At 38.3% G+C, this 15,844-nt stretch overlaps 2 protein-coding genes across 2 annotated transcripts; one reads left to right on the top strand and one right to left on the bottom strand.

Moving 5' to 3' along the window:
* Positions 1-886: 886 nt before the first annotated feature.
* Positions 887-7,049, bottom strand: znf276 (zinc finger protein 276). The gene is made up of 12 exons (XM_069686992.1): positions 6,960-7,049; positions 5,554-5,861; positions 3,983-4,298; positions 3,850-3,896; positions 3,350-3,763; positions 2,993-3,074; positions 2,745-2,828; positions 2,526-2,645; positions 2,360-2,435; positions 2,098-2,215; positions 1,406-1,505; positions 887-1,205 (listed from the first exon to the last, which is right to left on the bottom strand). Exons 2-12 carry the CDS (start codon positions 5,804-5,806, stop codon positions 932-934), a joined length of 1,884 nt encoding a protein of 627 aa, XP_069543093.1. The 5' UTR covers positions 5,807-5,861; positions 6,960-7,049; the 3' UTR covers positions 887-931.
* Positions 7,050-14,036: 6,987 nt separating this feature from the next.
* On the top strand, positions 14,037-15,060 carry LOC138613503 (C-C motif chemokine 22-like). Its single transcript, XM_069687193.1, is given in 4 exon segments — positions 14,037-14,222; positions 14,225-14,309; positions 14,396-14,519; positions 14,727-15,060. Coding segments are annotated over 4 exon segments (378 nt in total). The 5' UTR covers positions 14,037-14,162; the 3' UTR covers positions 14,836-15,060.
* Positions 15,061-15,844: the final 784 nt, after the last annotated feature.

Here is a 15,844-nt window from a genome sequence, read left to right as displayed (position 1 = left end):
AATACATTAAAAGGTGAAATCTGGTTGTTTTTAACCTGGGCCCTACTTACCGTCATGTTTTTGGGTCTATATAGCTCATAGGTACAAAATGTTTTAAAATGGTGCAGTAGATTTCCTCAACTGGCAGCCACGGAGAAGCCTTTAATATTTGCGACATATTTCTTGGGGGCAAATGTGCTGGATCAAGAAAGTCCACTAAAAGCCCTTGTTTTTGCCCCTAAAAGTCTAACAGTACTGAAATGATCTCTACAAAGATTGACCTTTTTGTTTGAGTAAGATGCTTTCTTTTAAAGTAAAAGCAGCCACAGCTCCCTTTCTAGCCACCAGACTCCATTGACAAAACAGTAATTTTACGTTTTAGAACACAGGAGTTACTGGTCTTCTGCTGCCTTGGTCAGTAAGTTTGTTTGTGTTATTGTGCGACTTTGGTGTTGTAAATGGTTAGTTCAGATCCAACAAACACAACACAACACAATAAAAAAAAACATACTAACTGAAAAAAGGCAGACCAGCAACTCCCATGTTGTAGATATAATGGCTGTTTTTGGCTTCGAAAAAGGATCTTACTATTTAACCAAAAGGTAATTTTGATCCCAAAATGTATTTAAAAATGATTTAAAAATACCAGATTAACCTTTAAGTCCATTATCGAATTATCAGAGTGGTTAATATCCCCTTATTGAAAATATAGGTTGAAACAAACTTGAAGATGAAGTTTGACTTTGACATTAAGACGCAAGCAGAGCTAAAATTGCTACTTTAATAGAGAACTGAGCCAGGTCTATATTGGCCGGTGGGGCTAAAAGCCCAACAGCAGGTCCCATTTCAGTCCATGAGTTGAATTTAAAAGATGGAAACTATCGTACAGGTCGTCAGAACTGGTCCCTCTCCCACAGTTTATGCAGCAGATCTGGATGGCGACTCTCTAGCGTCATCTGTCTTGATCTTGCTGAACCACCTCCCCAGTCAGAGTGATGGTGTGCAGGTCGGAGTAGAGCGGCTGCTGCTGCTGGCTGCTGCCCCTCTGAGTCTCGGCCTGTGTCAGCGGGTGGACCATAGACATGTGTACGTTGAGGTTGTGGGCCTTCTCGAAGCGTTTTCCACACATCAGACAGGCAAACTCCAGGTCAGCCTCCGCCTTGTGTTTGGTCATGTGGTATTTTAGTGACGCACGCTGGCGACACTGGAAGCCACAAACCTCACATCTAGAGGGGGAAAATCATAAGCCCAACAGCATTTATTGTGAGTCTCCTGTCTTTGCTTGATTTAAAAACTTAAGAACTCATTTTTATTTCTGAATAAATGAAGTGCAGTGTCAAAATCTTCATTTTATACCAAGCTCTTTATACTGCTGCTCATTGGCTACAGAAGCTTTAAATCATCACATTACATCATCAGTACTCACTGGAGTGGCTTGGCCCCCGAGTGTCTCATCTGATGAACAGAAAGGTGTTTCCTCTGTTTGAAGGTTTGGCCGCACTGGTCACAAATGTAGTTCCTCTCCTCTGGAAACACAGATGAAAGACTGGGCCAAATTATACAGCTCCTAAAACTAACAGAGCCGATACAGGGGTTACAATACAATACAATGCAATATATTGTGATTTTTTTTTACAGGTATTTTGGCAAGAATTATTAAGAAATAAATGTATTATGAAAACATCCCCATATGCATTAAAACTGAATTTAAAAAGTCCCTGTAACCTCCAACATCATAGCTGTAATTTTTGGGCACTCTGAGCAAAGGAATTAACATTTCTTTAAGCCTATTATAATTTTAAAAAATGTATTTCTTACATGTAAACGAGTAAATACTCAATCATTATCAAAAAACAAAAAATTGCTATAATCAATTGTATTAATATTTTTTCTTACCCCCCTAAAAACTTAAGCCTATCTCACGGAACTGATGATATAGTCTGTCTTACATTGCACACAAAATTGAAGACCAATTTTAGGCTTCTACGATTCAAATTATAGTAGACACACAGGGATCACCTATATGATCAGTGAAGCCAAGACAAATCTTTGCGGTACAGGCCCTGGGTATAAAAAACGCATGTTTAAAACAGACAAAAGTCTGTGTGTTGAGCTCACCTGTGTGTATAAGCTTGACATGTCGCTGCAGGTAACGGTCGATCATGAAAACCTTGTTGCAGCCTGGATGAGGGCAGGGTCGCTCCCTCATCTCCTCATGATGCTCCTTTATGTGCTTCTACAAACCAAATGGATGACAAAACAAGTCATGTATAAAGCTCAAGGCAGAGCATCAGCAAAGGAAGGAAGTCTGGCATAGGAATGGACCTGCACTATGTGCAAAGCTTGGTTTATTTGAAACGGCGTCAGAGTGAATTCTAACCTTCAAACCATCAGGAGCTCTGTAGACAGCTGTACAGCCCTGATAAGGACACTTGTAGATGTTGGGCAGCTCCTCTCTAAGAATAAAAACACAATAGTATATGTAGTTATATTTTAGTTAATGCACAAATGTATAATATCCAACAACCTCAAATATCCATACGTACCCTTTAGGTTTGAACTTGTTCTTCCAGCCAGGTTTGGGTCCTGGTTTCTTTTTGATTTTGGGCTCCTCCAAGACTTTTGGGCTTCTTTTTCTCTTGCTGGGGAGGGTCACCCTGCGAGGTCTGGGAGGGGGAGAAGACGGTTGTCAGAAATCCTTTTCACTCAACCTCTGCTGATTTGGAAGAAACAGCAACTTTTTGCTAAAGAATATCTGCACCTACCTTTTGTCTGTGTATGGATCGAACAACTCATCCTCTGATAACCCTCTTCTTGTGCTCTCCTCGAGCTCATCCTCTGAGATCACCCTGGACACACACACACAGTTACAGATCTACATATTATGGCCTTTTATCTCCATCTATCTCTTTAAAGGCAGAGACACACTTAAAAAAATACAGGCGATGAGGTTTTCTGGCACAAATTGGTGTTGCTACAACAGGAAGAGAGACAGATAAGACGTGTAACCCACCTGTCAGACAGATCACTGTCAGCAGCTCTATCCTCCAGCGGGCCCGGGGTAGGATACAGCGGCCCCACTGTACCTGCAAAATCTAATAGAGGGAAACCACAACTGTGAGAGTCAAGGATTCATATAGACAAACAGTTACAAACATGCATAGTGATAAGCTCCTAATCATCCTAGGTTTGTCTTCTGCATCATATGTTCTGTAAAAAATTCACATATTGGGGCCTATTTGCCCTGACACTACATTTCAAGAATACAATACTAGACCAAAAGGATCTTAAAACACCAACGCAGATCATCTTCAAGGAGAAAAGAGCAGTACTTGCTGCCTCACACCCTCTGGGGATCTCTGAGTCTCACCTTCAGTGTTGCTGGTCCAGTCAGCGAGCATCGAGCTCTGAGTCTGTGCGGGGACTGCATACAAACTGTGTTGAGCCAGACTGTCCACTGGGATCCTCCCATTCCTGCTGGCTTGTTCCTCGTTATCTTCCTCCTCCTGTACCTGATTCTCTTCCTCTGACATCACTCCATCAGTCCCTAAAGCTTCAGCGCTAAAGTTCAGCGTGTACCCTGGGTTGTTAGAGGTTGTGCACTGAGTGTCCATGATGTATCTGTGACCATCAACGCAACCCCACACAGCTTTCACGGAGCCCCAGCACTGCCCCTCCAGCACCTCCTTCAGGTCGGGGCAGAAGTGGCAGCCCTCTCCGTGTTGGTGAGCCCAGGACACCAGACTGTGGAGGCACTTTGGGTCTGAACTAAAGGACGGTGGTGCTGAAAGAAAGCAGCAGAATTTACAACTAGAGTAATGCAACAACTTATGTTTCAGCTAAGCAAAAGAAAAATTAATATTTTTTTACTTGTTGAGACGTGGTTCACTGAAGACTCTGGACACTTTGCATTCTTCCTAGAAAAGAAAGACAGTTGCTTGTAATTGTTGATAATAAAAAAAAAACCTACAATGAACACACACCTATTCAAAGGTACACTCACTGGCTTTTCAGATCCTCTTTCCCAACCGGCGGGAGGTTGACTCGCTGCAGAAACCTGATCAGGATGCTGTGGCACTTGTAGAACTTGGCGTGGCATTTCTTGCAGATAAACTCTGATAACCGGGGGTCGCGGTCCAACTGGACACCGACCAATCGCTGGAAGTCTGTGTGGAATAAAAGGGGCGACTGAGCCGTGGAGTCTGACTCATCGTCAACAATATCAATGGAGTCCTGAGGCCACTTGTTGAAGGCGTGCCGCAGGCTGCGTGGAGAGAACTTCCCGTGGCAGAGCCGACAGATAGCAGCTGGCAGTCGACCTGCTGGGAGAAACAACAGGTCAGTGCTTTTCCTTAAATTGACATTTTGACAGGTCAACATCTTATTTATGACTTATTAAAATGTTAGTTTAGGATATCTGTAAAACAATTTTGTTATTAAATATAAACAAGTCAAGTCAAGGTTATTTTGTATTTCAGATATCAAAGATTAATTATCGATATGTCCGATAAGTCAACAAACCATTTTATTTAAGTAACCCAAATATACCATATTCACTTTGGATATGTACAAACATCATCGAAGGATATGTACAATCAACAATTCAATTAGCAGAAATTCCTTTCTTGATATCTAAAATTTTATTCTGATCCCTTATAAAAGGAATGAAATGAATAATTTTCACCAGCTAATTATATTGCATTGCAAATATCTGCAATGAAAGCTTAGATATCTAAAATTAAATTCCAAATAGTTCTTATTCCAAGCCAACAGATCAATAATTTAATTTGTCAGAATTTAATTTTAGATATCTAGAATTCCGTTTATGATTTCTGCACATAAGGACAATTTTAGATATCTTAATCAAGTGAGAATTGAGTTGCAGATATTATTTATTACAACTGCAAATATCAAAGTTACATTATGCATATGTCAGCTTGGAATAATAGCACATCAAAATGGAATTATAGACATCTGCAACTTAGTTCAGGTTAAAGTTTACTAGCTAAAGTAAAGTTACAAAAAAACTGGAATGAATATTTCTAGAAAGACATTTTTATAGGTTATCAATAATTATCATTTTGACTAGCGAGAAATGCTATATAATTATTAGACCAAATAATATTATGGATATGTTGGGTTGGAAAGCAGAAGAATATTCAAAAAGCAATTGATGTTATCTACAACTGTTATTACCAATACCTAGCTTATTAAAAGGTAAAAGGGTTTCCCAGAAGTCATGACCCAAAACTGGCAACTGGAGGCTATTTCTGATGCGTGTGATGTGAGTTATTTTATCTTATTTGAATCTTTTAGTATTACAAAAATGGTATCTACTGTAGTTATTCTGTTTAGTGAAGTTTTTTTATTTTGCTATATGACACACTGAAGGCTGCATGTTTGTATAGAAGGTGTTGAGATTTGAATTGAGCACGAACAGAATTAATCTGTGGAAGGAGGAGGAAACTGTAGCAAATGCAACCACAAAATGACTTAATGATTTAATGAGGTTTGGTGTGATGCTGTATATCCTTACAAGAAAAGAAACAGTAGGGCTGATACGGAGCCACTCACCTGAGGTTCTGGACTTGCTCTCTGGATGTGTGTGTGTGTCGTCAGCTGTTGTCACACTGAGGTCTGAGTTAGCAGTGTGGTCTAGTGCAGTTTTATCATCGTTCAAACTATCCTTGCTTACAGGAACAGACTTTCGAGGTCTCCCTCTGTTTCCGGACGGCTTTTTGTCCTCATTCACATTCACTGTCATCTGTGTCCCGCTGGTCTCTCCTGAAGTCTCTGATGACCTTGGACGTCTGCTTTTCTTCTTCATTGTTTATTCTTAACTTGGACTTGGTCCCGAAGATGGAGCCCTGCTGCCTGTGCCACTGTAAAGATTTATAATGTTAGTTCTAATATGTTACTCCTAATATTATCTATATTTACTAGGCAAGTTATCTTTTTATCTTAAAACTGTTGTTCATGTTTTGTTGGTTATTATTTCTAAAAATATTTTTATTTACTTTTGTTAGATTAAGCTCACTTGCTAATTATAAATTATAAATTAATTAATTAACCAATGCAGGAGGTATTATGAGTTTCTGTTGCTTACCATGAACAAATGATCAAGTCATTTTGACTTCATGTAATTGGTTCATCTGTAGCAGATCACCACCTAAGGAATTTAATCAATAGTTTGTTCATAAATTAATTAATACGGGATTAAATTACTGCTATTACAGTTACATACAACTTTGTTCCAAAACTGTTTCCCCAAGCTCTCTCAGAGCAGAACAGTACCTGTTTCAAAACAAATATGAAGCTATGTTTTCTGGTTGTCAGATACATGAATGTAGGTTATATTATAAACTATACAAAGTATAGTATCGTGCATATACTGCAATGGAGCTGAAATCATGTATGAAGTAAATATTAATTAACATTTTTGAGCTCATGATCTATTAAGTGTCATGTACTCAATAACTCATAGTGACTTGATAATTTATTACTGGTTAGCAACAGAAATGTATAGCATCCTGCATTATTCTATGCATTTATTTATCATGAGCCATGCATTGGTTAAGTATTATTTAAATATATTATTAGCCTTAGTTTCATGAACAGTGCAGTGCGTAACAAAGACAAACAATTGGTTGCTGGAGTAACAGTCAAAAACCTTGCAGAGTTATGTCCTATTCAAAGCCCATTAAATAAGCTAAATATCACCACATTAACGTTGTCCTCCATATTTACACATATTAAACCCTGATTTCTGTTTATTTCTGGTAAAACCAACAGACAGAAACGTCTGACATATCGTAATTTCAACATAGCGACATTTTTCAGTTATCCAGCAGGTGTTGATTCCAACCAACAAGCTAACGTTAGCTTGTTAGCCTGAGTGAGAATGCAACGTTTGCTAGCTAATGTGTCCAGATGTGTTAATGCATTATGACATTAAACATTATGACTAATGCGTTGCCTACCGTGAGTGAATATAAGTCCTAGCACTTGAAGCACATTTTGTTTCTGACATAAACTGTTTTCAGGAGCCAGGAAGACAGCTTTGTGGGTTCAACAACGCTCCTCCCAGATGTAAACATTAGAACCCGGAAGTGTTAACAAGAAGAAATCCAGGAGAAAATATGATATAGCGCCATCTTCCGTGCATAGAAAATAACTTTTATTGAATTAAGCATCTTTTGATGCAACTACCAAAACAGTTTATGTTATTAATTGTAATCTAATCAATACACAATGGACTGTGCACTGTGGAAATACAATACAATGAAATATAATAATTATAATTATCAAATTTTGTGATTAGAAAGAACAATGTTAATCCCCTGCATGATGACAAATTCTGATCCTCTCTCTCTCTCTCACACACACACACACACACACACACACACACACACACACACACACAAAATGAATATTTTTTTGCCTCTATAGTGTACTTCTCTATTCATGACAACACAGGGGATACATTTTAATATAATTAATTTGTATAAATTATATGATGATGATTAAGTTATGGATACATCGGGTTGTGGTCACGTTGAGTGACAGGTGGGACCTGCCAGTTGTCTGCTCGTTGTGTTGTAGGTTGTACTTTTCTTGCTTACAATCATAATACAACAATGAAAGTATCACTTTTTTGATACTTTTTGTTGCTAATACTTATCGGACCATAATAACATGAAGACTTTTAGAATCAAGTATTTTTTACACTTATACTTTTACACTGACTTATTTTTCTCACTTGTACAAGAGACTTTGAAGGAGGCCCAGTGTATAATGTCTGATCTTCGTCATCCTGTGTCTAAAGAGTTCATGTTGCCTGCCTCTGGCTGCAGAAACAGTTAGAACCCTGGTAATGTTATCACATTATCACTATGGATTGCGTTTATTGTTTATTAAGATATCTTTGAAGATCACTCTTTTTGACTCAGGACTAGCACAATGCTGCTTCATACCCACAGTAACGTGTAGGTAGAAAACAACAACGAATTTTTATTCTATTTTATGATGGCCTTTCTGATACACATGACATTGTTAATTGAACTGTATTGCCTTTAAGCCTGAGCTGTTGACCCGTCCTTCTGCTTTAACCAGCGGCATAACTACCATGGATGCAGGTAATGCAACTACACGCACCCCTGCGGCAGAGGAGGGCCCGGAACCGGATGGACGTTACATCTGATAGTGATATTGTGAGATTGAGCAAGCAGCTGGTAAGCAGCGCATAGGCATAGGCATAGTCTGATGATCTATGCATTAATCATGATTTATTCTCTTGTCGTGATGAAAAAAAAACGTGAGGACAGTACCGCTGAGCTTTCAAGTGATGTCTGAGATGCTGAAGTTGTAAACACACAGAAACAGGTATATTAACATTCATGATGTATGTTTACGACATTCTTTCTTCTTCAATTTTATTCAAACAAAATTTTATGTAAGAATGAGGCCGTTATTGTAACTGAGCAATCTGTATATAAAAGTGGAGGAGAGGCATAGGAGAGGCATGTCGCAAATTGACGAGCAGGCAGAACATCATGATGCATTGTGACTGACAGGGCCCGTTTTTAGCCACTGGTGTTAGCCCAGCTCTCAATGCTGTACAGAATAATACAATTTATTACAGTCTCTCTTTTGGAAGATTTTACTCAATCCCAAATCACCAACCAGCTGAAACCAACAAACTACAAACAGAAACTAATCTCGTATAGACCAATGGTAAACAGACTGTTTCACCATTCAAAGTTAAGACTACAGCTAAGAGACAATTAGCAATATAGGCAGAAAACAGAGATACAATTAACAAGCTCACTTTTGTTTCATTTAAATCTGATGTATAAAAAAGGAATGGTGTGGGTTTTCAACAAGTTATGCACTGTACTGTTCCTTAACAGGAAGCATTGACTCATTATTGTCCAAAGATAGTCACCAGACGGTAGTGTTCTCACCCACTGTATTAAAGGGTCCATTTCTCTCTTTTTTTTCCTTTCAGTCAAAATCCTTTCCATTACATTACAAACAGGATGGCCTGTGTTTTTTCATCATTTCTTTGTAATTGCTTTTATATATATATATATATTATATATACTGTTATATATATGTATGTATATATATATTTATATATACTGTTTGTAGGAGCCATGTAAGTCTTTCTTTTTGTTCCCTCTCTCCCTCACCACTGTTGGAATTCATGCCGCATGGGTAAGGGTAGAAATGAATGAATGAATTCACCGGCTCACCTGTTTGTCAGTAGGGAGAGGGGCTGAGTGGGGAGGATGCATTTTTGTTGACCACCTTAATGACCGTATTTTTTGATATTATGAGCTGTAATTCCAGTTTGCTGTTTTTACTCTTTTTGTTTAATAAATAATTAAAAGGATTTTGGACTCAAGCTGGATCATTGCGCGTCAAACAGATCACTCTCACACTCCTTCACTTAGCCTCTTGCGGTCTTTGGAGTCAAGTAGATCGCAACACTGTTGATAAACAGTATTTTACTTGGATACCAGACTTTCTTTACATTCTCACTCATAACGTCAAGATATAGGACCTTAACATCAGTAGGAACCCAACAAATTTGGGGTGCATGAATGTCAAGTGCTCAACAGTAAACCTCATTCCACCTGTGATATTTCAATGTTAACCCATTTCACTTGTATGTATCCAGTATTATTCCCTTTCTGCTTCTGAAAACTTTGTTATAGTTTGGAGATCATTTTGTAGCTGTTCAGTTTTATACACTTTAGTAAGAATATCTATCACTGCATCGCCCTCCTCAGATCATTGTGAATTCATCTTTTCTTCATTGTAATCTCTAATTTGTAAGACAATTTGTTAAAATTCCTTCTAAACCTTTGATTTATTTCCTTTTTAGTTGTTAGAATTGACTTCTTAAAGTTGTGGAATAGCTTTGAAATTTACAGGCAGAATTGTTAACTATCAGATGGACTGCTGTGAATTTTGGTTCAGCCATTTGGGGTCCTTGAAGGATGAACTGTGGTGACTTTGGCCTTAGCTGCACTTTTTGTTTAATTCTTATTAGCAATCGAGAAGATGATGACCACAATAAACATTACACCTGGTTACTATCAGCATGTTAGCTTGGTGATGTAGCACATTTTAAGCACCTGTTTATGTAAGACGTTTGTCCATTGCAGTCTGTTCGTCCTGTTTGGTAGCAGATCCAAACCAAACAGTGATGCCATATAGAGCATAGCTCCGCCTACCTTCTCTGGCAGACCAACCACTGCTGGGTAATGGAAAATGCGTCACTAACTGGCAGCTGCTTGTGTTTTTTTTCCACGAAAGTCACACCAGACACCCAGTCTGTAATACTGCAAATGCAAAGGCTTTCATCAGTGGGCCATATAGGCTCAATCACCATTGTGTTACCTCATTCGGCAATAGATAGTGATTTAACAGACATTTATTTAAATGAAAATCTTTGAGATTATATCTTTAAGGTTTCTTATGAGATATGTTCTAATTCAATAAAGACAAATCCAAACTACATTCTCGGCTTGGTGCGAGTGTGTCTGAAAAAAGCCCATTGGCTTCCCTCCCTCGATAATTTAGTGTTGCTTCCATGAGTTAAGTTAAAAAAAGAAGTACATGAGGTGCTATTGTAATTTTCTCATATAAAATCTCAGTTACCAGGTAGAAAATTCTGGTCCTTTTACCACTCTGTGACACTGACTCTTTATGATCTTTATGCATTGTGTTTATCCTTGGGAACTAAGGTTGAACAACAGATCAGTAAAAAGTTCAATGCATTACATTGGCAGCCTATGGATGGATATTTGCAAATCAACCAGAGATTCTAATCATGAGGAACTTTACGTGGTCACAAAATGCATGTAAATAGGTCACAGATGCTCGGCTGAGCCTATGTTTGTGCACGATTCTGAAAACAGCTGATAAGATCTTGGGAAACCTTTCGCTGTCTCCATCACTTCAGTCTTCACCACACTTCACACATTTACATGCAGGGGAGAACTGACTCATGGTAAACTAGTGATGTAGCTTTCTGTGGAGGAGAAACAAAAGGGGTTTTCTTTTGATTCCAAAAATACTCAAGCAAAATAGACATTGCAAACAAAAACGCCAACTAAAAAGTGAGAAATGACACCTTCACAGCCACATAAAAACATATCAACCCAAACACAGACAGTATACTGTTATCATTTTTGGCGCGTGGAAACTTAACACTTACACATAAAATAACTAATTGAAAGGTATTTTAACTGTAAGAGTAAAGATAATCAAAGCATTAAGTTAAACTCTTTGCAAGACATTAAAACAATTGTAAGACATTATGAGATATACATTTATTCGCTTCCAACTTACGTGAGCACACTAACACCACGTTCTTATTTGTAAATATAGCAGCTACTTAGCATAGCTTATCAGAAAGACACTAATCCATCTGACAGTTTCTTAAATTAGATTCTTTATTGTCCTTTCCAGGAAATGTGTTGCCACAATCTGTACGGTGCCTCTTGGATACATAGATTACATAGATACCACGTATATAACATAACGATATGACATATACACCTAACAGCACTTTCAATCCCTTCAGTTACCAGGTGGTATTATGATGCTATGGTGGAGGGAACAAAGCTCCTGCCATAGCGTGCCCTTTTATGGCCAGAGTCCTGTATCTGTGACCTGAAGGAAGCAGTGTGAAGGATGAACTGAGGGGGTGTCATGTGCAATGATATGTGCTCTGTGTGTGATGGCTTTACCAGGAACCTTAACTTCCTCTTAAATCTACAAATAGACGAGTTGACTCTTGGGTATTTTTAGGGTTACACACATACAATGTGTTATTTAATGAGCTTCAGACGGGCTAATGAGATTATTTATCTAATTCTAAGTATCTATCTAATTTATCTCTAATGGCCTCTTGAGGCTAAGAGTCAATCCCCAAAGAGTCCCATGTAAAAATGTCTCTATAGCAGAAATATAAATGTTAACAGCCTGCCAAAAAACGTTTCTTGTAGAAAACTGTATATGGGAGTGAATTTTTACATCACTCAACTGTTTGGATTATATTAAGGCTTAGAGCAGAGCTATTCAACTTCAACAGCAAGTGGGCCACATAGGATAATCACAAGGATTTGCAGGCCACACAGAAAATTTTGTCAATAAATGGCTTCAAATAGCTCCTGCATTTACAGTATAATGTTTATAGATTTCAATAATATTGGAATTAACTAGTCATGCAATATTCCTTTTTGATTTATATATACATAAACAATAAATATCTTGGTTTATTACTTGTTAGGGCAGACAAAGAAGATAAATTGTTTTCCAAAATTAACTTTTGGTCCATTTAGAGACGTTATAAAGCTGCCTGTTTGCTAAAAGTTGGCTCATGTGACTTTTTCTGTAAAAAAACTAAAATGGGTCGGCAAAAATACTTGGCAGCCGTTAAAGTGCTAATCTCAAAGATCTCAGTTTTTTCTCTTTGGCAGCACCCATGGCAATAAACGATACTTGCGGGAGCACACTTCCCAGATATCCAGACAGTGTTGCATGTGTGATGTCCACGGTTGGCTCCAGTTGTAACCTGTTGATTTTCCTCACTCACGGTCGCTTTCCTTTTTAAACGATTGCCTTCATCTGAGCGTTTTTTCTTTGTTTGTTCAGCCGTAGTAGATTACTGTTAACTCGCAACACTTGCAGAGAGCGGAAAAGCAGCCGCTTAGCTCCGCCTACCCTCTCTGGCAGACCAACCACTGCTGGGTGATGGAAACACGTCACTAACTGGGCGCTGCTTGTGATTTTTTCCCGTGAATGTCGCCACAGACACCCAGTCCATAATAATACTATATACTGCAAATGCAAAGACTTTCATCAGTGGGCCATAGGCTCAATCACCATTGTGTTACCTCATTCGGCAATAGATAGTGACTTAACAGACATTTATTTTAATTGAAAATATTTGAGATAGTTACTTTAATATACCTGGGTGGACCATCTGGGTTAAGACTGAATGGGAAACACTGGATGCTCATCATCTTAGTTATATTTATCATATTACAGACACCAGCTGGATGTGTAGGCGGCTTCTTGCAGGCCAGAGAAAAATTAAAAAGGACCGAATCTGGCCCGCGGGCCAGAAGTCGCATAGACCTCTCTTAGAGTTTTGTATGATAAAGGCTGTGGCTGATTCAGGTGTGACAGGTGGGTGCTGCTTGTTGTTCCCGCCGCTATTTCAGTTACTGATGTTGGTGGTGTCTTACTAACAGTGTCCTAGAAGCTAAAAAATCCATCCATCCATTATCTATACCGCTTATCCTGTTCAGGGTCACGGAGGGGCTGGAGCCTATTTTATCTGTCATTGGGCAGGAGGCGGGGTTACAACTGGCAGTCAATGAAGCTTAAAAAAATGTAAAAATATTTTATCTTTATGTTTGCACTAAGTAGCAGGTATCTGTGTCTGAGCTGACGCTATCTGGCTTGTTATCCTGTTCAGTGTTTGTCATAAACTGATGTAATATTGGCGGCTCATGCATGAGATTGTTGTTTGGCTCTCCCTTTAGAAAAGACAACAGGCCGTAGTGGTCAGAAGACAGCTTGCTCTCCCAGGTGAGATGTGTGGGAGCAGACGGCGAGTTCGTTATGTTCAACAAGCCCTTTCATAGTCTAATGATTAAACAACTCCTGTCACATTAAATCCTTTCCATAAAGTGTCTTAAAATAAGTTTTTATAAGATTGTTCGCTTTGAATTTAGACTTATTTTATGACAAAACCTAGAACAAAGTGTCCATTACAGCTGAATCAATGAACAAAAACACCTGAGTATCATCTGCTGAAAATGTAATATTGTCTGTACTATTACAAACATATAATGTATGTGAAGAACTTTAACATTCTCTAACACTCATGATAAACTTTCCACAGACTCAAAATGAGATGCAGATCTGATAAGGACTGAACATGACTCTTCTGCTTTCAGTGGTGAGTGAGGTGATTTTAGCAATTGCAAGAAAACTAGTTCTGCCTTCATCGTAACTTCCTTCCTCAGCACTAGTAGACACCTGTAGACTTTTTGCAGTGGAAAGCTTAGGGGGGGAAATTCTGCTCTGCGATGTCTCATATTGGACTAATTTGGAAAAAGCTGACATCACTTCCACAAAGGACCCTGGATTTATAAAGGATGCCGTTTTCAGAGTGGATCACAGCAAAGAAAGAAGAAGAAGAACATCATCATCATCATATCATCCTTTCGCTGATACCATCATGAAGACTCTTTGTTTCTCTCTGGGGCTGCTGCTCATCGTCTGCTGTTGCGATGGCGCCATACGTGAGTGATCTCTTTTTGTGCCTCATCATTTTCAGTTTGTCACAGACATGCTTGTATTGACTTGATCCATTTTTCTGTCCCCACAGCTAATGCTCTGCGCAACATAACACCTAGAAACTGCTGCTTCAACTTTTACAAGGGCAGTTTACCATTAAATGTTGTGTCTGACATAATCAAGACCCACAGCTCCTGTCAATACAAGGCTTTCATGTAAGTTTGAGCTCTGTTGTTTTGTCTCATAATGCTTAATGAAGAAATAGAAAGTTGGATGGCTTGTGTTTAAGTTTTATTCTTAGAAAGCATTTATTCCTCTTTATACTGAGCTACATGTGAGATTATACTGCAGTTAAAGCAATGCAGTCCAAAAAATTATGTTTCTATTACAAGTGTTGATTTTATTTATCATCTGTTTCGCAGCGTTCGGACTATCAGAGGAAATAAGATCTGCTACAGTCAGACTTTTCCGTGGGCTAAGAATGTCTTCAATAAGCTCCACAAGACTGAGGACAGCATCCAGTCATCCTGAAGATGATATTTAATACTGTCATCAATCAATGCCTGGATTTGCAGGCCTGGAATGTGAAAATATTTTAAACAACATTTTGTATTTTTTTTTTAATTGTATAGATTTATTGAGCTGTATTACTGGCTATGCACATTTTCTAAGTATAGAAAGTATTGTTAAGACAACAAATTTACATATATGAGATGTTTATATGGGTCATCTCATGCATTATGTTGACAATTACAAAATGACAATAAAAAAAATATCTAACATCACCATCCTTGTCCGTTGAAATTCTTTTCCTTTCTGTCACCTAAATTCATGTCCGTGCGTAATGATCGTCCTATCTGTGTTATGAGATGACATACAGTTAATGCATTGACCACTTATGGTACTATAATATTTGCTTTAATAATTACTGTCACCGTCATGCGTTGTCATTTCCGTCAAGAAAAACAGAGGGTTGAGGTGGGTGTTGCGCTTCATTGCACAGTAATGCTACTATGAGATTTACATACTAGAACTGAAAACTGACTGTAGATGATGTGTACTGTAGTTTTGTGTTAGTGTAGACCGCTCTGACTCATCCTGAGGACGGCTGTTTTGTTACAGTTACATTTCTATTTACCTGTGTGTTTGCACTTTAAAGCTTCATGCTTCATGCTGACCATCTCCTCTCCTTTCACTAAAACAAACATAACACACAAGGAGGTTTATAGCTGGAAACATCAGAAACCAGGTAAAAGGTTTTAAACATTACACATTTTTATGATAACACTCAAAACATGTATACTTTCTTTTCCATGAGAGAGTTTCCACTTATTTTTTTTAAGTTCAAGCAACTTAAAAAGTTTCATCCAATGCATTCTTTTTATCATCAATTTACCAAGAAGCTAACTTGCTTCCTGATAGATTTGCTCCCCGAATGGCACTTGAAAAAGAGCATATAACATCAACATAATGCAGCTAGGGAAACAGAAAGAGTTTTAAAACATGGAAGAAAAGCAGAAATTATTTGGAAAAATATGTA

The sequence above is a fragment of the Semicossyphus pulcher genome, unplaced genomic scaffold (assembly GCF_022749685.1).
Source record: "Semicossyphus pulcher isolate SPU_LCO1_2020_fin unplaced genomic scaffold, fSemPul1.0.p SCAF_8, whole genome shotgun sequence".
Classification (NCBI taxonomy): domain Eukaryota; kingdom Metazoa; phylum Chordata; class Actinopteri; order Labriformes; family Labridae; genus Semicossyphus; species Semicossyphus pulcher.
Note: the sequence above shows the minus strand (reverse complement) of the source record. Positions and strands in the feature narration are given on the sequence as shown.

Coding starts and splice junctions, on each gene's coding strand:
- znf276 (XM_069686992.1), bottom strand. CDS start 5,806: ATGAAGAAGAAAAGCAGACGTCCAAGGTCATCAGAGACTTCAGGAGAG. Junction 2,436..2,525: donor AACAAGTTCAAACCTAAAGG/GTACGTATGGAT, acceptor TTTTATTCTTAG/AGAGGAGCTGCCCAACATCT. Junction 2,216..2,359: donor GAGCTCCTGATGGTTTGAAG/GTTAGAATTCAC, acceptor TTTGGTTTGTAG/AAGCACATAAAGGAGCATCA.